This window comes from Hemibagrus wyckioides, linkage group LG01, assembly GCF_019097595.1.
Source record: "Hemibagrus wyckioides isolate EC202008001 linkage group LG01, SWU_Hwy_1.0, whole genome shotgun sequence".
Classification (NCBI taxonomy): Eukaryota; Metazoa; Chordata; class Actinopteri; order Siluriformes; family Bagridae; genus Hemibagrus; species Hemibagrus wyckioides.
Genome location: NC_080710.1, coordinates 7,686,730 through 7,709,918, shown reverse-complemented (window position 1 = coordinate 7,709,918; position 23,189 = coordinate 7,686,730). Strand labels below are relative to the sequence as shown.

The 23,189-nt window shown below is 39.6% G+C and overlaps 1 protein-coding gene across 1 annotated transcript; it reads left to right on the top strand.

Annotated features, from left to right (window-relative positions):
• The first annotated feature begins 4,435 nt into the window (after positions 1–4,435).
• si:dkeyp-84f3.5 (uncharacterized protein LOC334144 homolog) lies at positions 4,436–22,594 on the top strand. The gene is made up of 3 exons (XM_058389650.1): positions 4,436–4,602; positions 6,332–6,405; positions 19,144–22,594. The coding sequence occupies exon 3, from the start codon at positions 19,527–19,529 to the stop codon at positions 21,345–21,347; it is 1,821 nt and encodes a 606-aa protein (XP_058245633.1). The 5' UTR covers positions 4,436–4,602; positions 6,332–6,405; positions 19,144–19,526; the 3' UTR covers positions 21,348–22,594.
• The last annotated feature ends 595 nt before the right edge of the window (positions 22,595–23,189 follow it).

The following is a 23,189-nucleotide window of genomic DNA, read 5'->3' as shown; positions in this document are numbered from 1 at the left end:
GAAACAGGCCGTGAGACAGGTTTGTTTTTTGTCTTGTCCTAAGTGACCAGCCATCAAATTATGATGCCACTATGGCACAAACAACTAACAACATCTTTAATAACTGAAAAGTAGGTACTGGTAGAAGAGTGCAGCTTTTACCTGCATTCAGTGACCATGAAATACTTTCAAAGGTGTGGCAAAAGTTTTACCACACAACTGCTTCATGGGGAAAGCCCTGTAGAGAATTCCCCAGAGAATTCTGCTGGGGTTTCCCAGCTTTCCTGCCACACTAGCAGACAGGCCCAAGCCTTAGTCCTACAACTGTTATGCCAGAAGCCTGCACCTATAGGGGAGAGGAGACAGACATAGGGGGAAGAGGGAGGGTGAGCCCGAATTTGGGGCATCGGCCTCTGGGAAGTTGGTCCCTGTTTCTGTAGAGCAGTTACTGGGGGAAAGCAAGGAAGGACAGGTAAATGGGAATGGCAGGAAGGAGAGTAGATCAAGACAGAGAAAGGGGCTTGTCTGCCCCCGGATACACTGACAAGTGGTCCTAATCACACAGTGGCACTGGACCCATTCCACTGTCCCCTCCAACAGTCAAGAAATGAACTGCACCAGGGCCACAAGGTTGAAAGGGGCAGTCGGTTTTGCTGAATGTCAGTTAGCAGAATGTCAGGTCGACTGTCACCTCTGGTTCTGACCACCCCCACGCATCAGCTGCATGCTCAAAGAGCTCTATAAATGCTTCTGAGGCATCATGTCAGCATAGCGTTTTGGCTCGTGTTGATTTTGAGGTTCAAGAAAGAGAAAGTGAGGGGAAGGCTTGGAAACTTTTATTTTTAGTTTCTCTTTTCAGCATCACTATTTAAATGCACGCGCACACACATACACACACATACACACACACACACACACACAGATCTGTGTGCTTAGTTCTCTCTCCCCTCTCTCCTCTCCCAGCTCTCATTTCTTACCCTTTTTATCTCTGCTGCACCTCACTGCAACAGAGAACAAACATTAATACAATTAAGCACAGGTATGGGATTACAACTACTTACCTTCTTCAGCTCTGTTTTCTGTCCACAAACCTGTGCTTGACCCAGTAGGAAAATACCTATTAATAGAAACACCCTGGTCACAATTGGCACAATATAATTATTCTATTGTAAGAATGAAAAAACAAGCAGAAACTTAGCTGGAAATTAGCTGATTGATTGAGTGGTGAGTCAATGGTGTATCACATATGATTGTATGAAAGAACCAGCTTTGCAAGCTCATCAAACTGCTGCTGGCCTGCCATAACTGGTAACAAAGAGAAATTATATAGATTTAAAATTCATTAAGTAAAGTAAATACTTCTGTATACAAGCATAACTCATTTAAAGATGAGAAGTGTTACTTTGCTTATTTCTGATGTGTGCAGCCATAGTGATTTGATGTCATACCATAACCTGAGAAGGAGTTTACTCAAGAAGGCTACCTCAAGTTCAGGGGTACAGACTTTGGCTCATGTTGCTGTGATGGTGGGCCTGCAGCCACCGGGCACTTCACATTACTTGTGCAACTGTTGCCTGCAACTGCTGCCCCCGCAGTACCAATCTCATCTACACTTCAATAAGAGCTAGTTGCCCTGCCTCCTGTATGTCTATATTCAGCCCTTTCACACCTTTCACAGTGGTGAAGAATTCAGGCATTCACAGACCCAACCCTTATGCCACCGATGGAGCCGATGCTAAAGCACCTACTGGTAACCAGCCTCCAACAGTAAACAGTGAACTAAGATCCAATACTGGGGTTCTGCACTACCTTCCTGAAGCCTTCCTGTGTTGCCACACACAAGGGCGGATCGGAATGAATTCCAAAATTGGGTCCAAATGGATACCCTTCTGTGCACCATTTAAACTACTGCTACAGCCTGGGAAGCACTCCACAACAGACGTTATCGACAAGGTAGCCATTGACAAGATCTTGAGTTCTTGAAAGTTCTTGCCACTGGAAGAGCAAGAGAGATGGTAGAGAGAGTGAGAAAGAGAGATTGCCCCTAAGTGTGATAGAGGATCTACAGAAGCTCTTGAGTGTACCTTGGCAATAAGCAGAGTGAAACGAGATCCTGTCCCACTCACTGACAGAGACTATGTGCCCCAATGCCTGTCAGAGCAGAGCAAAGCCACCACCAGCTGTCCCTGTTATGCCTCCATTCAGGATGTGCCTTTGCCTTCTTAGCAAGAACTGGCAGCCTCAGAACAAGTGCACAAACCCTGATTAGCAAGATGCACTCTTCATGTCACCTCTCTATTGCATGCTCCCACACTCACTATAGAGGTAGATGGTACCTCTGTTTCAGCCCTCATAATCTCAAGAAATACTGTCACCTATGTCCACCCAGTGATCCTGTCCAGAGCTGCCAAGGAGTGCAGGACTCTCTTGGTCTCCTACATACACAGAGATGCCAGGTCAGGAGCCAACACTCTTTTGTTACTGTTGGGCCGGACACCTAAGCTAACAGTACCAGCAACCCCCAGCCCATTCCAGACTATTGTTGAGTACAATCAAAACATACAGAAGCCAATTGTCTGAGTAGCACCTATTGTTTGTCAGCATATAGAGGAAGCCCATGTATAACAGCAGTGCAGTTGTAGTTGTTGGCAAAGTCTGAAGTTGGGCCCAGTGAACTACTGCCTGCAACAGCCCAATAAGTGCACACATACACAAACCTACCATATAAACCTGCTTAAGAAATGGGTCAAGCCTGCTCCAGTACTCTTCAGTTTTGCTAGTGCCTTGGTACCTAGGTGTAGAAAGGAGAACCCCCACACAAAGGCGAAGAGCTGGTGGTCCAGTTTGCAGACATCTACTCTTCAACACCAGAGCTGACACATCTGGTCCAGCATGAGCTCAAGGCCCCACCAATAGTTATGATATGACAGAGTCCCTACTGCTTTCTGGAAGCATGCTGCCATGCTATCATGGAGAAAGTTTGCCAGATGCTGTGAGATGGTAGCATCAAGGAGTTGGCCAACCCCTGGTCCAGCCCTATCCAGGTGGTTCTGCAGTTGGACTTGACTCTCTCCACCCACCCTTTCACCTGGTTGGACCATCTGTACCATCACTGGGAGGTCCTGAGAGAATTGTGGAAGGCAGGGCTGACAGTCAGTCTATGCAAGTGCCATCTGGGGTAGACTGAGATATAGTATCTGGGGCACTGTGTTAGCAGGGGTATGCTAAAAGCTTGTAGATATAAATCTATATTCAAGTGAATCAAAATCTTATCTAATGAGGCTGAATGGGGGATGCAGTTGCAGGTCAGCAGTTTTCTAGAGATAGTTCAGGCAATATTTCCAAAATGTCAGTAATAATCAAAGTGATGATGCTGCCATGTTGGCTTCATAATAGTTGATAAATTGTCAAACCCATTTGCCTAACATCATGCAAGTCCTGCTGCGTAAAAATTTCGGGTTCATGCACACCCTCGGCAAAATTATACTACAGCAACACCATCTTGGTTCCCTCAATCCTACTGCTGGTCTGTGCAACTCAAACTGTCAAAATGTGGTTAAATCTAAACCACTCCTCATACTAATCACTGTTTAGAAGGTAATGATAAACATTAGAATTATCCCTCATATATGTTATCTGGCTAGCTTGTGGCTAAAACAAGTTTTTCTGTACAATTAAGGGTTGCACAATGAATAGTAGGGTTGTATCTGTAAAGGAATAGTAGGGTTGTATTTGTAAAGGTGTAAAGATGCAGTTTAAAGTAGCTTTGTATAAGCTTTATGCGCTTTAACAGAGCAAACAAAAGACATGCTTTAATGGGTGCTCCTTGTTTTTCTTCACCTTCACATGGTGGACATGCCAAGGTATGAAATAACGTCATTACTACTTGCAAAGGATCACTCAGAAGATACTACAAAAACAGAATAAAAGAGATTTCTTTCAAAATAATTTACAAGAACTTACCCTGCAAACCATATTAAACATTTTTAAAAATGAATTATGCTTTAGTTGTTGTTTTTTTTCTGATTTAAACTTTTATACATATTTTTTTAGTTTTGTTCTTTTAAAAAAACTCCTTCTCTGCTTAAATTGCCAAACAAAAACCTTTAAAACATCATCTGTTTGTAATTCTTCTCCAGTTTTTAGATTTTAGTGACAGTCTTGTCCATATTTGTCCACTTTATTTTGTATTGTAACTCTGCCCTTCTTATTCTGGTGCGCTTGTCCCCTTAGTGTTTTATTTATATTTGTCCATGTTTTTCATTATCATATGTTATTGTCTGTGTATCCTTACGAACATTCATTTTTAAAACACCACGCACGCAGCAACAGCGTCCCTTGATGTAGCGCTCAAACTGCTGCTGGCCCATGCTTTACCGTGTATCGAAGCGTATGGGTTCGTGTTGATGCTTACACTAGGTTTCGGCTCTAACTGGTAACGCACATGCGCACGTTTTCGCGCATGCGAGTTTCAGCATAATGCGTGGACTTCAAAGCGTCAACTTTGTCATTATACCGTTGTTTAAATTGCCTTGTTGTAAAAGGAACGGCGATTGTGTCTCGGGATGAATCAACCCTGCACGCAAAGACGATTAAACGTTGATCTCACCAAGAATGAAAGCGGTTAGTGCTCATTTCAACGCAAGGCACCTGAATCCCGTTAAATGTACATAGAGTCATTTAGTCAATGCCTTCGGGGCTGGCTAATTTTTTCTTAGCTAGCATGCCAGTCTATCCTCGCAAAATAACGCCATCTGTACACCATGATCAAAAAGTGTTATTCAACAGTTTAGTTTTTTTGTTGTCTATTTATATATATGTTTTACTCCGTCTGATTTGTTATCGATTGCAATGTAGTTAGCTTAGCTAACAATGTTTGGGTATTGTTAATATTTACGTAGCTAGCTAGCATACTGCACCGATACAGCTTGCGGTAAGCGATGCTTGGTTGAGTTGTGTATTAACCTGCGGTGCAGCACTGTACACCGGTGTGTAAGGCGTATATGACTTTGAGACGCTATTTGCAATACAGGTGCCACAAATATTCAGGAAAATCCACTTCAAGTCTTCATATATATCATTTTGAGTTTAAAGTTGTTTCCCAGACTTTTCTAAGAGAGTACAGTTGTTATGGTTTTGAATACGGTACTGATTTCATATCACTGTTCCTAAATCTTTGTACAGAGCCTCTTTCCTAAACCTCACGTCTAAAAGTAGCTGATAACACTGTCAGTTACAATGTGTGCAAGTTTCACCCTAATCTATTGCAATGTTTACTGAAATTTTACAGTGTCTAAGGATAGGTTAAGTTAGGGGTTGGGGTCAGCACAGGGTCAGCCAGGGTCAGCCCAACGGTGGCAGCTTGGCCAGTGCTGGGGCTTGAACCCCGATCTTCTGGTAACTGACCCAGAGCCTTAACCACTTGAGCAACTGTACACATACAAAGATACCTCACCAGTTGTAAGGCTAATTACAGTTTGTTAAGGTATACTTTTTCTCATCCATTGCATTAGTTTTCTACTTTTACTCACTCTTATTGTTGTTTCTCACACATTTAAAAACTGCATCCAAGTATACAAATTACTTCAGAGCTTCATTGTTCTGCACATATCCTGAAAACGACAAAACACAGGTTTCCTATTTGGAATGGCATGATTACTTGGAATTGGTGGAAAGACCTGACCTAAGCAGAAAGCAGAGAAGAATAAAACCAACAAGAATGGAGTAATTTATTTTCATAGTTTAGTCAACCATGTAAAGTGAAAAGTTTTAGTTGATTTTAGAATAATTCAGTTTAAATGTTGTATCACTGACTAAACAAGAGGCAATAGTTTCTTTCTAGCATAAATATTTTACATGGTGTTTTGCAATTTATTTGGGAACACATTATTTATGATGCTTGCTGGGTTTGCTTATTTTTCAAGCCTGCAATGGCCAAATTCAGAGGGTTTTTTTTGCTATATTGATTTTATTTACTTAAGGTATTTTTGAAATATTAACAAATTTCCTGCAAAATTTTACATTTATAACCAGCATTGTCTGTGTTCCTTTTGTCTGAAAAGTAAATTGCATGAGTCTGTAGTGCTTTCTGAGTAGGGTCTAAGACCTCTTAGTTTGCAAATTTACTTGTGTAAAACTGACAAAATTGCTCAGGCTACTTTGTCTTTTATTGCTCAATTTAAGCAAGTTGTAAGATCAAAACCTAGTTAAGAATAGTGCAGACTAGTGATCCATGCATTTTGCTGAATGTATTTTTTTTTCTCAGAAAGTCTGTCCCAGGTATCTGCTATTTGGAAAAAATGGTGCCTGAAGTTTAACACAGTTTTTATGTTTGTATTGCTGTATCTTATAGAAATCTAAGGAGAAATATATCGTATGTGTTGGCATCAGTTGGCTGAAGAGTTCAATGTGCATCACCGAATCAGGGTAAGTGACTCATAAATTTTACAGATTATATGTATTATTGGAGTTATGTGAGGTATTATATGTAGGTTGATCCTGGATTTCTTTGATATGAAAATATTTACATTCTACTTTGGTTATTTATAAAGCAGTTTTTAAAATGTTTTATTTTTAAAATATATATATTTTTAAAATATTTTAATATTAGTTTGATTATACATTCAGTGTATTTTATTGTCTGTCTATAATTGTACTGAAACATACTGCTTGCTAGTAGCTATACCCAGCTATAATTTCTTTCAACTGGCAATACTGATAGACAAGATGCTAAATGAATGCAAGAGAAGGAACTATTAGGAGCTTTGTACAGGGCTAGGGATGCCTAATTATGGATGCCTAATTATTTTGTAATTTTTCTTTTATTGGTATTATTTGTAATGTGGTGAACACAATAAAAAAAAATCCTTGAAGCCTTACTAATATAAATTATCTTTCATATCTATGTGACTTATACTTACGAATCAGACTGAATTAATTGTTGACAGTGACAGTCTCACAACATTTGTGGTGTGAACTTTCCCAAATGAAATACAGATTTGACTGTGTCATTGCCCTAACTGGAAAAATTAATTAAGTAATTATTGTTTAAATGTAATTTGAATGTTACTCACTACTGCTAGGTTAATGGATGGTCAATAAAGTTGATGTTATAAGAGCAGAGGAAAATATAACTGCTTTTTTGTAGCTTCTTTCTCTCACCCTATTGTCTGGGAGTTACGTTTTTAATCCTGACGATGTCACCACCATCTGGGATTGCTGGGCCCAAAAGGAGTCCAAAAGGGCAAAACTTGTGCATGAAGAGAGGGATTGGATAAACTTTCTCACATTAATCACAGTGATACTTGCAAATCATGGGTGTTTGTGAACTTGTGTGTGCTATTTGGGACTATGTAATTGGCTGGCTTCAATTACTTTGGAGGAAATGTGAAAGTTTTCATCCTCTAAAATTTGTAGCCATCATATGATAGGATAAACCTAACAGCAGGGTTGGAATTGGCTAAGACTAGGGAGAAAATCAAAGAAAAGTTAAACACTATATCCAGTACATTTACATGAGATCTATTGGGCATTTTGTGGGAAGACTGACATAATAAATGGGTGCAACACTCACTGAAGATGGATCCAAAATTCCATGTGTACCCCATGTGTTTACATTTTGGCTGCCCACTTGTGATCAGACCGCTTGTGAGATAATAGAGCATATGCATGTAATTGTCCAAAGACAGCATGGTTGCCTCATGCTGCATGGTTTTATCTTACCTGAAGAGGTGATTAGCGAAGGTGAGTTTGGATCACTGCAGATGTTCATTTTTTGATCAGTAAGAGGTCCCTCAAGGTTGGAAATTGTATTCCAGTGATTTTCAGAGTAGTACTGATAACCCACTGCAGAGATACGCAACTGGTGTACCATACCAGATTGCAGTACATCAACATTCATTCTGTGGTGCAGTGGTAGAAAGCCCCCCTCTGTTGTTAAGGCAACTTGGCTTTCTTCATTTTTTGTAAGGAAGGATAGCTGGTGCTATACTCTGTTCAAAAGTGATGTTGTTTTGGAACCCAACAAGAGGTCCTTTATGATGTGGGCACTCAAGATCTCCTCCTCGTTAGAGGAGGACTGAAGCATAGTCATCACAAGATTCCCTGAAGTCTATGATGAACTCCTTGGTCATTATACCCAACAGTTTCATCACTTCTCTGTAAACAGATACATCATTTTCAACAATGTTGTCAGCCCATTCACTGTTCTGTTATCTGCTTACTTTATAATAGTGTTTGTGTCATGAGTCATACGTGAAGTGGAATTTAAGGTGTGGACCCAGCACACACCCCTGTAGTGTACCAATGCTTAGTGCCATTGTGGAGTAATCCTGTGTCCAATTTGAAAGTCTGGAGTTAATCAGATAAGGAGTCCACAATTCAGTTACAGACAGGTTTGCTAAAGCCTTAGATGCATGGCTTGTTATCATGCAGGCATACCTAGAAATAAGTAGTGCATGCCTCAGTGTCACCAAATTCTAGCTTAGGAAAACGCTTGCTTGTTGACAGTAACGTTGTCAGTGTAGTTATTTATGTAGAACCGCAATGTGGATATATACTCATCTGGGTCTGTTGTTGCCTCATGTTCTCCCATTGTGCAGCAAGTTTGCTGTGTTGACAGTGATCTTTTATCTCCCAAATCAGTCTATCCCAGGCGGTGGAAGGGTGGAGCCTTTTATGTGTGCTTAATATTTGTGCAGACATTATATTGTGTATAAATACTTCTGATTGGACAGTGTAGATTCTAGTGAAATGTTGAACATTTGAATGTTAGGTTAGTCAGGAGGTTGTTTTCTTAAAAGCAGAGTGTAGCTTTGCAATCATTGGCTTAGCATTAGCTTGCAGTGGTATGTATAGCAAGGTCCATAAGGACATTTGACTGGCCTGCACAGTCCTGACCTCAACCCGATATAATGGGTCCCCAACCACCGGGCCGCGGACCGGTACTGGGCCGTGAACCATTTGGCACCGGGCCGCAAAGAAACAATAAACTTATAATTTTATTTATATAACTTAAAATTATATGTATTTTATTAAAAGAAATTGCCACGCGAGTGACGATCATGCAGTGTGAATTACCAAAGATGCAATCTGAGAGAATCGCCAATGAGTCGAAGATGCCCATGAAATATTTGGCATGCTAAATATCTGGACCTGTCAGTGACTCAAAATCCTGCAGTGTGAAAGGACTGAAAAATACCTCTGTGATGACCTACAGCCAATGGAAGAGCAAGATACAGGACAGCGGGCAGTTCGGGGAGGAGTTATAGACCTCAATATCAGCAAACATGGCATCAGTTGGAGCACATAATTATAGTTTATAGTTTGAGTTTATAGGTTTTTATCAGAAAATATGTATTAAATATAGTTATATCAGAATAAATACAGTTGTGCTCATAAGTTTACATACCCTGGCAGAATTTATGATTTTTTTGGCCATTTTTCAGAGAATATAAATGATAACACACAAACTTTTCTTTCACTCATGGTTAGTGTTTGGCTGAAGCCATTTATTATCAATCAGCTGTGTTTACTCTTTTTAAATCATAATGACAACAGAAACTACCCAAATGACCCTGATCAAAGGTTTACATACCCCACTTCTTAATACCGTGTATTGCCCCCTTTAACATCAATGACCGCTTGAAGTCTTTTGTGGTAGTTGTGGATGAGGCTCTTCATCTTCTCAGATGGTAAAGCTGCCCATTCTTCTTGGCAAAAAGCCTCCAGTTCCTGTAAATTCTTGGGCTGTCTTGCATGAACTGCACGTTTGAGATCTCCCCAGAGTGGCTCAATGATATTGAGGTCAGGAGACTGAGATGGCCACTCCTGAACCTTCACTTTATTCTGCTGTAGCCAATGACAGGTCGACTTGGCCTTGTGTTTTGGATCATTGTTATGTTGGAATGTCCAAGTACGTCCCATGCGCAGCTTCCGGGCTGATGAGTGCAAATTTTCCTCCAGTATTTTTTGATAACATTCTGCATTCATCTTGCCATCAATTTTGACCAAATTTCCTGTGCCTTTGTAGCTCACACATCCCCAAAACATCAGCAATCCACCTCCGTGTTTCACAGTAGGAATAGTGTACCTTTCATCATAGGCCATGTTGACTCCTCTCCAAATGTAGAGTTTATGGTTGTGGCCAAAAAGTTCAATTTTAGTCTCATCACTCCAAATGACTTTGTGCCAGAAGGTTTGAGGCTTGTCTCTGTGCTGTTTGGCATATTGTAAGTGGGATACTTTGTCGCATTTGCGTAGTAATGGCTTTCTTCTGGCAACTCGACCATGCAGCCCATCTTCTTCAAGTGCCTCCTTATTGTGCATCTTGAAACAGCCACACCACATGTTTTCAGAGAGTCCTGTATTTCACCTGAAGTTTGTGGGTTTTTCTTTGCATCCCGAACAATTTCCCTGGCAGTTGTGGCTGAAATTTTAGTTGGTCTGAAAAATAGCCAAGAAATCATAAATTCTGCAAGGGTATGTAAACTTATGAGCACTACTGTAAGCTTTACAATAGCATAAAACAGAAATAAAGCAGAAACATTTGCTTGACCAGCTGCATCAGTAGCAGCACATTGCAAAATTATTCATTTGTTCAGTTCTACAGAACGTACAATCATTGTTCCCCGCACTGACCATTTGGCTCGCAAACTTTTTGCGGGGTTCCATTTCTGCGGAAAAATTGTCTGGTATCAAACCGGTCCATGGTACAAAAAAGGTTGGGGAATCCTGCGATAGAACACCTTTGTGATGAATTAGAGCAGAGATTCTGAGCCATTCCAAAACTGGGATGTCTGCCTTTACATGCAGATGAATTTAATATGGAGTTGTCCTGCCCTTTGCAGCTATAACAGCTTCAAATCTTCTGAGAAGGCTTTCCACAAGGTTTAGGAGTGTGTATATGGGAATTTTTGACCATTCCTTTAAAAGTGCATTTGTGAGGTCAGGAACTGGTGATGGACTAGAAGGCCTATCTCACAGTCTCTGCTCTAATTCATCCCAAAGGTGTTCTATCGGGTTGAGGTCAGGACTCCTCCACACCAAATTCGCTCATCCATGTCTTTATGGACCTTGCTTTGTGCACTGGTGCACAATCATGTTGGAACAGAAAGGGGCCATCCCCAATCTGTTCCCACAAAGTTGGAAGCATGAAATTGTCCAAAATGTCTTGGTAACTATATACACTATAGTATGTGAATGCTCCAAATGAGTTCAGAACCCCTAAAATGGAAGCCCAACTCAAACCATCACAATGAAGTTCCTTCAGAGTCTGATTGTGCTTTCAATTGTTGAGACCTTGTGAATGTAAAGTGTGTCCAGCATGTTTTTCAAAATAATCATTTTTTTCTATAACCATTTAGACCCCTAAGTTTTATGATGTGATGTTACAGCCTAAGCTGAGCTAAAAAATGTAAAATATTGCATTGAATGAGTTCTGTGTCCAGAGGAGACAGTGACACTTCTTAACATTTTACAGTTCCTTCCAAAAGGCAGATGTGGCTTATCTTCATATTTGTTTTTTTTCCAGTCTGGCCTTCTGTTTCCTACTGCAAATGACTGGTATTTATCTTGTGGCATGGCATCTTTGTTTCAACTTTCTTTTTCGAAAGGTGCATTACGAGAATTGTGGTGGAAATCCATCTTAATTCAAAAGATAAAATCACAGAGGAGCCGTGTACAAGCAAGAGCAAAATTTTATTCTCTGCAGAGAGACGTCCGTCACATACACACTCAGGAATGAGCCTGGAGAGAGGCACTTACCCTTTCTGTGCTCTCTTTTTATACAGTGTTTCTCTCTGAGTTCTGCCACCCCTGCAAAGCAACAGTGGCAAAAACAAGATATAAAACTAATCTCAACCAGTTTCTTGTCAGTCGAAGGGCCTGGGCCAAGGTCAGAATATAGCTGCAGAACAAAGGTGACAGCTAACAGTTAAACAGTTAGTTGACATTCTGTACTAAACAGGATAAGTAACATCAGGCTTGTCTGTGGTAGCACAACAGCACATTCAGCATCTTTATACTGGGTTATAAGCACTAGAGCTCTTTAGTATGAATAAATATCTGTGTTCATGATTGGTAAAATAGTATAAAAGATCTTCCATTACAATACCTTCACCCATGCCCTGTGGAAGTGGTTATTGATGGTACTGATTGAAAGCTTATTATAAACTTCAGATAGTTATCTGTTCTGGAAATGTTCCATATGGCATGGATTTAGCTGCTGTCAAAGGTTCTGCAATGCTTTTAGGCTTTTGAGGTTTTCCTGCATGGTCTGGATTAATCAAATGAATCTAAAATTAGAAGTTTTAATGTTTAAAGAAAAACAGAAAAAGCTATAAAAATCAAGTTTATTCTTTGGTATGTCTGAAAACAATGAACTATGAGGCAACAAACTGTAGACCCCAGTGACAGGACTACATCAAGAATCTGGGAAAGGGCACTGAAATTAGTTTTGCACCTTTGAATTTCCTGAGGACTGTAATAGAATGTCCTCCATCATTCTTAAATGGAAAACATGAACAAACATGACTCTTTTTACAGCTAGAAGCCCAACCAAACTAAGCCTAATGAAGTGTTTTGACTAGGAAGGTGCTCCAGTAAGAGAACTCCAGGTGTCTAATGTAGAGTTTGGTAAAACCTGTCAGAAGTGCAATAATCTATGCAGCACTCTACTTGTCAAGCATTTATGTGTGGCTAAATGGAACCTGCTCTTCAGTGAAAGATGCATGATTGCATGGAGTTTGCAAAGGGTGTGAGAAACAATTTGTGAGCTGAAAATCCAAAATGTAACTATTTGTTACGAATGCCAGTCATTACATCTGGATGAACAGGCATCTCTTCCTACATTTCAAGTCTTGTAAGTATGCCTATAAGTATTTTATGGAGATGTTGTATGCAGCCAGCATTGGGTGTAAAGATGTTTGGATCAAACTACAGAGACATTCTTGAGAAAGACCTGCTCAAAGCCACTTGGGGCCTATGACTGGGGTAAAAGTTTACTTTCACATTTAACACATTCGACACAACTCATAGCCAAATCAATGTAAGGGGTGATTTCTCTTCCCGTGAATGCCCTTCTGTGACTTAAACCCTTGAACTTCCCTAGAAAGGTTTGGAATTACTTGTGAATCCTAAAAGAGCTGAAGTAATTCTACAGAGGGGAATGTGTGACCACCATTTGCCTGCAAAACAGCATCAGTTCTTCTAGGTACATTTGCACACAGTTTTTGATGGAACTTGGCAGGTGAGTGTTTAAACATTTTGGAGAACTAACCACAGAGCTTCTGTGGTTGTAGTCTGCTTCAAATCCTTCTGCCCCTAGATGTAATCCCAGACAGAGTCTGTGATGCTAAGATCAGGGCTCTGTTGGGGCCAAGCCATCACTTGCCGGACTCCTCATTCTTCTCTATGCTGAAGATAGTTCTTAATGACATTGGCTGTATTTTTGGGGTCATTGTCCTGCTGCAGAATAGGTTTGGGGCCTATCAGACACCTCCCTGGTGGTATTGCATGATGGATTAGTATCTGCCAGTATTTCTCAGTGCTGAAAACACCATTAATGACTCATCAGTTCAGTGCACCTGCTGCCATTCCTATGTTTTCTTGCCTAGTTGAGTCATTTCGCCTTGTTCCCACACTTTCTGGCCACAATTATTCCACGAAGACCACTTCTGACCAGACTTCTCCGGACAATAGTTTCCGCCAGTTCTTTGCTTATGGCACTGCTGGACATCTGATGTTAAAGGAAAGTAAACCTGATGTGTCTTTCATCTGCTGCATTAAGCGTTCTTAGAAAACCACTGAGTCTACGGTTCATAACATTGCCCATTTCTTTGGGCTTTTCCAAATGGCTTGAAACCCCATTCTGCTTTCAAATCTTTGCTTGGGAGAGAATTGCTAACTACCTTGTGTCTTCTTGCTGTGCTCAGTCTTGCCATGTTGTATTACATAACTGTCTTCCACAACTTCAATTTAGTAGCAGAGATTGGCAGTTCCTTACCCAGTTTTAAGCCTCCTACACAGCTGTGCAAGATGCTGGTTTGAGACCAAAGGGTAGTTACACCAAACATTGATTTAACATTCTTTTATTCACTGATTTTGCATTTTGTAAATTGGTAAAAAATAAACAATAATCTTATATATATACACTATATTGCCAAACATTATTGGTCACCCCTCCAAATCATTGAATTCAAGTGTTTCAATCACTTCCATGGCCACAGGTGTATAAAATCAAGCACCTAGGTGTGCAGACTGCTTCTAAAAACATTTGTAAAAGAATAGGTCGCTCTCAGGAGCTCAGTGAATTCAAGTATAGTACCGTGATAGGTTGCCACCTGTGAAATTTCCTCACTACTAAACATTCCATGGTCAACTGTTAGTTGTATTATAACAAAGTGGAAGCAATTGGGAACAGCAGCAACTCAGCCACTAAGTGGTAGACCATGTAAAATGAGAGCGGGGTCAGCGCATGCTGAGGCGCACAGTGTGCAGAAGTTGCCAACTTTCTGCAGAGTCAATAGCTACAGACCTCCAAATTTCATGTGGCCTTCAGGTTAGCTCAAGAACAGTTTGTAGAGAGCTTTGTTTAATGGCTTTTCATGGCCGAGCAGCTGTATCCAAGCCTTACATCACCAAGTGCACTGCAAAGCGTCGGATGCAGTGGAGTAAAGCACACCACCACTGGACTCTAGAGCAGTGGAGACGTGTTCTCTGGAGTGACGAATTGCGCTTCTCTGTCTGGCAATCCGATGGACAAGTCTGGGTTTGGCTGTTGCCAGGAGAACAGTACTTGCCTGACTGCATTGCAATTGGTGGAGAGGGGATTATGGTTTGGGGTTGTTTTTCAGTGGTTCCAGTGAAAAGAACTCTTAATGCTTCAGCATACCAAGACATTTTGCATAATTTCATGCTCCCAACTTTGTGGGAACAGTTTGGGGATGGCCAGTTCCTGTTCCGACATAATTGTGCACCAGTGCACAAAACAAGGTCTAGACAAGACATGGATGAGTGAGTTTGGTGTGGAGGAACTTGACTGGCCTGCATAGAGTCCTGACCTCAACCTGATAGAACAGCTTTGGGATGTATTAGAGTGGAGACTGCGAACCAGGCTTTCTAGTCCAACATCAGTGCCTGACCTCTCAAATGAACTTCTAGAGGAATGGTCAAAATAAACATCCCATAAATATCCCATAAACACACCCTTAAACCTTGTGAAAAGCCTTCCCATAAGAGTTGAAGCTGTTGTAGCTGCAAAGGGCAGGTCAACTCCAAATGAAACCCTACAGATTAAGTTTAGGATGTCATTAAACTTCATGTGCATGTAAAGGCAGACATCCCAAAACTTTTGGCAATATAGTGTATATTCTCACACCAAGTGACTGCTTCATGTCTGGCCAATTGTCTTTGTTCTTCCGGTATGCAGAACCAAATTAATCCCATGGGCCCACACTTCTGCAACCAGACCTGAAACCTTGGTACTGATGACCACACATACACAGGGAAATTCAACAGACAGTTGCCTCCTGTTTCACTTGCACTATAGCCAAAATCCATTGAACACTAGTAGCAAGTAAGCTGCTTCTGCTGCCAACACCTGAATGACCCTGGTCCCACATGTCTATTGAAGTCCTCACAGACCTTTTAAACATAATATCCCATAGATAAACATAATATCCCATAAGCACACCCTTAAACCTTGTGAAAAGCCTTCCCAGAAGAGTTGAAGCTGCAAACAGCAGGTCAACTTCAAATTAAACCCTACGGATTAAGAATGGGATGTCATTTAAACTTCATGTGCATGTAAAGGCAGACGTCCCAAATCTTTTGGCAATATAGTGTATATAAACTATATACATACACTACCAGTCAAAAGTTTGGACACATCTTCTAATTCTTTCCTGGTCTTTCCTGATGTTTATTTCTTTCTACATTGTAAAACAATGCTGAAGGTGGCCGAAATACACAATAATGTCCTTTGAACAGTTGATATTGAGATATGTCTGCTACTTATGCTCTGTAAAGCCTTCATAATGGCTCTAATCTGAGGTGCTGTTAATTGGTGATTTCTGAGGCTGGCAACTCTAAATGAACGTCCCCTCTGCAGCAGAGGTAAATTTTGGTCTTGCTTTCCTGGGAAGGTCTTCATGTGAGCCAGTTTCATCATGGTGCTTGATTGGTTTTGCAAATGCACTACTGTTGACAATGACAATACTGTTCTTGCAAGAACTATTCCAGAACACCTGACCTTCGTGTCTTAAAATAACAACTGACTGTTTTTTGTTGTCATTACATATGGATTACTTAAGTCCATGTATGTGATTTTTAATAGTATTGAAATCTCCAGTATTGTTCAAGAATGTAGAAAATAAATCCCTAAACAAAAAACATTGACTGGTAGTGTACACACAGTAGTGTCCAAAAGTGATGCCCAAAGGAGATATTTGTACAATATAAACCCTAAGGGGGTTTAAACCATCAAAATATGAGGAGTATGTTATGTTGTGAAGAAGAAAACACTAAACTTGGTTATGGTATTTATAAGTGACAAAATAATTTGGCAAAAAAAAGGCAAATTGCAGCAGATCATGAAATCTGCATTTTATTCTAATATGCAAAAATGCATAGAAAAACTAAATTTCGATTTTGTGTGTCCTCCCTCGTTTTTGATTACAACAGCCATTCTCCTGGGCATTGACTCAGTAAGCGTTGCTCGTGTGTAATTTCTTGCCAAGCTTCCTTAATTTCTTCTCAAAGCTGAGCTTCATTGGACTTATCACAATTCAGGTTTAGAATTTTCCAGAGGTTTTAAATGCAATTAATGTCAGGGGATTGAGGAGGGCCACTTGAGGACTTCAAAATGCTGAGCAGCAAGGAATGTGGTGTGTTTGGGGCCGTTATCATGCTGGAAAATACATCTCCAAACAGATCCTCCATACTTGGCAACAAGTGCTAGCGTAATACACCTGACACCATCCGATGCAAGCTTGTTGAACTTTGACTCGTTGGACAACAGAACTGCTGTAATCTTACATAATCCAATGTTCTTTGGCCAAGCCAAGATGTGTTTTGCGGTTAACAGAACTAATAAATGGTTACCGCTATGCAGCCTCTTAACCCATCCTCTTGAAGCCGTCACCTTGCAGTGCTAGATGAAATTGGAGGTTCCTGACCACTGGACGATTCATGCAATAGTTTGAAAGCTGTTTTGAAGCAGTCACACATTTAAATGATTTGCATCCTCATGTCAGAATGCTTGCTAGTCTTCCTTGGTCAGCCACAGCGCTTTACATTCTGCATGGTACCAGTCTCATGATGCTTTGCAATAATGAGCAATATCTGAGGCTGGCTGGCAAGATATAACCATTTTAACAATATCCTCTTTGGTTGCAGAGGACAGCTCCTTTCTCTTGGCCATTTTCACCAAAACACACAAAACAATATCCAATAATATAGTCGATGTAGTAATTGACATCTGTAGCAATTATAGCCTGGGAATAATGAGTGCAGGCTTTGTATGGCAGCTTGGCCATACAATAGTATCTGCTTAAATTGGCATGTTTAATTGCTCATGACAAATTAAATTGGTGAAATGTGGAGTGCATAAATTAAGTTTACATTCCAAGCACAACCACACAACATGCATACAAAATCTTTGATAAATATTTAATAATAATCTTGAATAAACGAGAATTGTAGGTTGTACATCACTTTTTGCCATTACTATATGTGAGAAGCATCTGTGTGCTCTACTGTCTTCACTGCTGTTGCTGCACTGAATCCCTCCATATTTGCATAAAGTTACCTTTTTTCCCTCAATGTTGGACCAGCCACATTTGTTTGCCAACAGTTGCTGTTAGCTCTTATTGAAAAGGAATGGTCTTCGGTTACTTTGTCACTGGGAGTCTCTGTATGTGTGATGTAGCATTAGGTTCACCAGGCATAGAAAGAAAATAATCCCTGCTTCCTAATGACATTTGCTAAACAAAGGTTTTCATTTAAACATAATGCACCTCATGGTGGTGCAGCTTACTGAGGTACAGGCCAAGGGTAGTGATTCATATTCATATTCATAGTCTGTGTTAATGCAATAACTAGTTAGCTGACTTCATTAAATGTGTTAAGTTAGCTACCACATCTTAGCCTAGTCAAATGGGTTTCTTGGCCATCAAAACATATGGGAAACAAGTCCCTTTAATCTGCCTGCTCCCAGGGCATTTTTATCATATCTGAACATGTTCTTTGGTCCCCAACGTCCCTAATACTCTTGGGCAAATGGGCAAACCCCCATAGCCATATTCTAAGATCAACTGGAATGCCTTCCTAAAAGATTGGAAACCATTCAGTGCATGTGACAATTAAGGCAGTTAATTCTTCTTGTGTACCAAATTAAATACTTTCAAATAAAACAAATCTTGTTTTACCATTTTGTTCATCATTTTACCATTTTAGTTTCTGTGTTTGGGCCTCCTTGTCTTCACAATAAAGGATACATACCCATTACCACACCTGTACCCTCCAGGGGAATAACTGTTAGAAAATCCCTAAACATTAAGTACATTAACCAAAGAGGCTCCTGTTATTTACTCCCTGTTGATATTGATGTACTTTGGAAGATTTCAGAGGAAATGTTGCACAGGTGGAGTCTGGGTTTGCAAATGTGTTTTATATATATATATATATATATATATATATATATATATATATATATATATATATATATATATATATATATATATATTTATATTTATATATGTATAACACACACACACATAGATTACACACATTTATACTTAATTATACTTAATTTCTAAGGTATACTTAATTTCTGGTTTCCTTTCAATTCATGAAATTGATTATTAAATATTTTGTCATTAATTCATGATTGAATGCAAGCTGTCTTTTTGTTTTAATTGTAATAAACATTCTTTCCATTGTTGCATTATTTGTTTTCAGTATGAATCTAGAGGTCAGAATCAAACAGTGGCTCTTTACAGTAAAATTGTGTGTATATGCCTGGTTTTCCACATAGTAAAATAATAAAGGATGAATAGATATTACTGAATTTCCTTTTCAGCTGACAGATGCCAATCAATGGAAGTCCACTGAATTAATGTTTTGCACATTCATACCTGACACATTTTTTCCCATTCTCTTTTTTAGATGCTAATATCCTGACTCAAGACCACAAGCCAGAGAATGAAAGGAATACCTTTTATCCTTGGTATCCAGTATTTCTAGGCCCCAGATTTCACACTGTTCCAACTGCACTTTGGGGATCATCGACTTGATGAATCAATAACATTGTTAATAGAAATGACAGAGGGAAGAATTGATTTAACTTTGTAAAAATATATATTAGATCATTTAAGCATTGTAATTGGTTTCAAATGGAAAGTGTAGATATTCAGAATATTTGCATGTCTAGAGTTTCCAATTTATCCTTCAGGAACACTTAAATGTTATATTCATCCCACATCTTTTCTCACTTTTTTTGTTGAATAGTTCCCTATATCAGATTTTAAGCAAGTCTTGGTTGAATAGACATGGCATACAATTCACTTGATTTTTCAACTGGAAATGACTTCATCTGCACGGAGTGTGGCGAAGGGTTTGGCCAGTACCCGAAACTGATCAATCACATGGCAAATCATGGACCCATTGGCCCATTTTCTTCCATTTCTGAAACTGCAGCCAATGGTTGTGACAAACCTATTGAATTTGCACTTCATGAAAATGGAACACTCACAGTGGTTGACAGATCCGCTTTATCAAACTTCTCATTCTTATTTGGAAAACCCATGTCAAAGATATTGCCAAACCCAGCACATTATCAGGATTCCTTGCCTTCAAGCAAAATGGCAGAAAGAGACCATACACAATGTAGATGTGAGAGATGTGGTCAAGTGTTTAGGAACCAGAGAAGTTTACAACAGCATCAACGCTATCGTCCCCTTGAGCAAGGGTTTAAATGTACCTTATGTTGCAAAGTTTTTTATGATAGAGAGAGCCTTCGTGGGCACCTTCAGAACCATGCCCATGAACGTTTTTACAGTTGTGGACATTGTGGGAAACGATTTTTGAGACAAGAGACCTTGTTGTTGCATCAGAAAGAATGGCATAGGTCTCTTGGATCCAGGAGTTCGAGTAAATTTGATGAGGACCGCGAAAATGGTATTGATAAATCATACCCTTGCAAGATTTGTGGCTTGCGTTTCTTTTGGTTATCAGACCTGCAGAGCCATCTACTTAATCATTCTTATGTCAGCAAAGCAACTGATGATCCCATACAAAAAGAGAACATGCAGGAACAGGATGAGAGTAGCCCTAAGAAAAATGCCTCCCATTCTCCTGATGATTCTACTGACCGATCATATCGTTGTGGCTTGTGCGGAGGACACTTTAATTGCTTGTCAGATTTGAAAGAGCATCACCTTTCAGATCATCCAGATGAGGACTCTTCTGAACCAGTATCTGAGATTAGACGACAGTCTGTTAATTATTATGGTATAATGCGTCAAACAGTTTCAAAACACCAAACTCAACGAATGGATCTGTTGAGGCCACGAATGCGAGGTAGACCAAGAGGAGGTGCTTCCAGAGGTAATCCACACTCTAAAGTATTTCCTTGCAAACAATGCCATCGTGTTTTTGTACATTCCAGTAGCCTTTCCCGTCATATGCGATACCATAAGGGTACCCTTCACACATGCCTTTATTGTGGTAGACACTTTCCACAAAGATGTGATGTCACAAGGCATGTTGCCATGTACCATAGTTCAGACATAAAGCCTAAGGCAGATAGTGAAAAATTAGACCATGAAAATGAAACTGCTACACATGAGTCACCAAAAACACAGACAAGCAATGAGAGTGATTATGAAGGTCAGGACAATGAAGACCAGCAGTCACCAAAACCGCCAGACAAAGAGGAGTCGCCAGATACTCAAGAGACCTCTCTAGTCAAGCCACGGATGACCTACAAATGCAAAGATTGCGGTCGAGTCTTTAGGCTACTTAGCGTATTTCAGCGACATGGCCGATACCACAGAATAAACCCTTCTCGGGTATTGCTAAGTTGTCCTCGTTGTCCATGTCGCTTCACCTTCCGCTCTGCTCTAGAGCGCCATCTAGAGAATCACGATAAAGAAGGATCCGAGAAGCATGGTCAGGAAGCATCCCCAACAGAGGCAGAGGCAAATTCAGAGTATGTGGAAAACGAAGATGATTTGAGTGGTGAAAGGAGTGAGTCAGAAGCTGATTCAAAAGAGAGTACTTCAACAGATGTATTATATGAGTGCACTGAATGTACTGAGACCTTCACAGAACTACAGCTATTCCTCAAACATCAAAGTGCTCATGGTTGATATATTTGAAGAGACAATATATTCCTTGAACTGTTAATTTAACTGTTTCATACAATGGCACATCTGGAATGTTTTGTACAACAAATCAAGTACATACTGATTTCATCAAGCCTTTTTGAAATTTCTTCATTTGAAACTTTGCTGTTTTGAGAAAGTAGGGGTCAGATCTTGAGGAATCAAAGAGAAGGCTAAATTGACACTGAAAATTGGTACTTTACTAAAGTTGTTTCCATTTGTTACCATTAAAATTCTAACCCCCAGCTGTCTACCCATCTTTTTTTTTTCCTGTTAATCGCTTACCCTGAAACATTAGGTATGTCCTCAAAAGAATCCCACTCATATCTGCCTTTGCAGTGTGTACTTTTTTTGATATTGCATGTCTTCAAAGCTGCCACTTACTGATGTCCAAGACATATTTTGTTTACATGTTGTTCTTACTCCAATAATTAGTCAAAGAGTATACTAAATGAAGCCACAGCATAGAACATGGGTAGAAATGTTGAGTTTCCTTTCCAGTTTTCATTTAGTAGGCCCTGATTAAATATTGGTATAATGGTCATAGAAATAAGTGTTTCCATTCTTTTAAATTGATAAAAAGTTATACTATAAAAAAACAGTATTTGTATGCACTATATATATATATATATATATATATATATATATATATATATATATATATATATATATATATATATAAATAATATAAAAATTTGTGCCATCAGGTTATATACCCACCTTTGCAACAACTGACAACAGAGAATAAATTTATTGTCGACACCCAAAATGTACCTTTAAATAAAACAGCCTAATCCTGCCTTTTGGTTCTGTCTGGTTCAGGCATTATGGTCAGAGGTCCTGGGTGAAGTCATTTTAGTTGTCTGCAACCTGTTAGAACCCAGGGTACAGTTGTAATTGGGGTCACTGATGCAGTACAGTTTGCATTGAAGGTTTCCTTGGGACCAAAAGCATGCTTGTCTACAAAATGTGGCCTAAGTCCATTGCCAAGGTAAAGTGCTTCTAATTCAGAAGACGAACCTCTAATATAATGACTGCATTTGCGGTTAGGAGACCAATAGTCATTTGAGGACAAGTCAGGTTTCCTCTGACTTTATCCTGTTCTGCTGTAAAGATATTTGAAATATTTGGTAATTGTTTGTGTTGTATGGTGATTTATTTTTTTTAATAATCACTAAAACAACTGCAGATCTCTTGTGATTTGTATTAATAAAATTCACTATCTGACATCATGTGGAATGTATTTTTTATGTTGGTGCTTCACAAATTTCCCTAGATGTGTTCCAAAGATTACAAAAACTATTTGTTACTTTGGTATCTTCAAATATCTGTACAACTAACATCAGAGCTCACAAAATACAGGTTCAATAATGTCTGTTAGCTCTACTAAAGGTATATATAATGGATGAACATATTAAGTCATGGTTTGTGATGATGGACTTTTATCAAGTGCTGTGGATTCCTCTGAGAAATTTACTTTTTATGTACCTAAATAAAATTAAATGGATATGGTGCAAAGATGCTTGCCACAGTGTACCCATAAATAAAAGTGTAGTCTTGGGGTAAGGGATGTGGAACCCTAACCCTAACTTGAGCCTAAAATTTATCCAGGTCCTAGGGTACATATTGGGTTGCAGCAGCCTGTTTAACTTTAATTTGTAAACACAGGGCAGAGGTTCTTCAATTCATTCCTAGAGACCTCTTGCCTTGCACAGTTCCTCTTCCATTAACACTCCTGGCTCAACTGTGTTCTTGATACTTGTCTTTAAAAGGGTTTTCCTGTAGCAACACTGGGATATCAAGTAGGTAGGGAAAGAATGGGTCCAC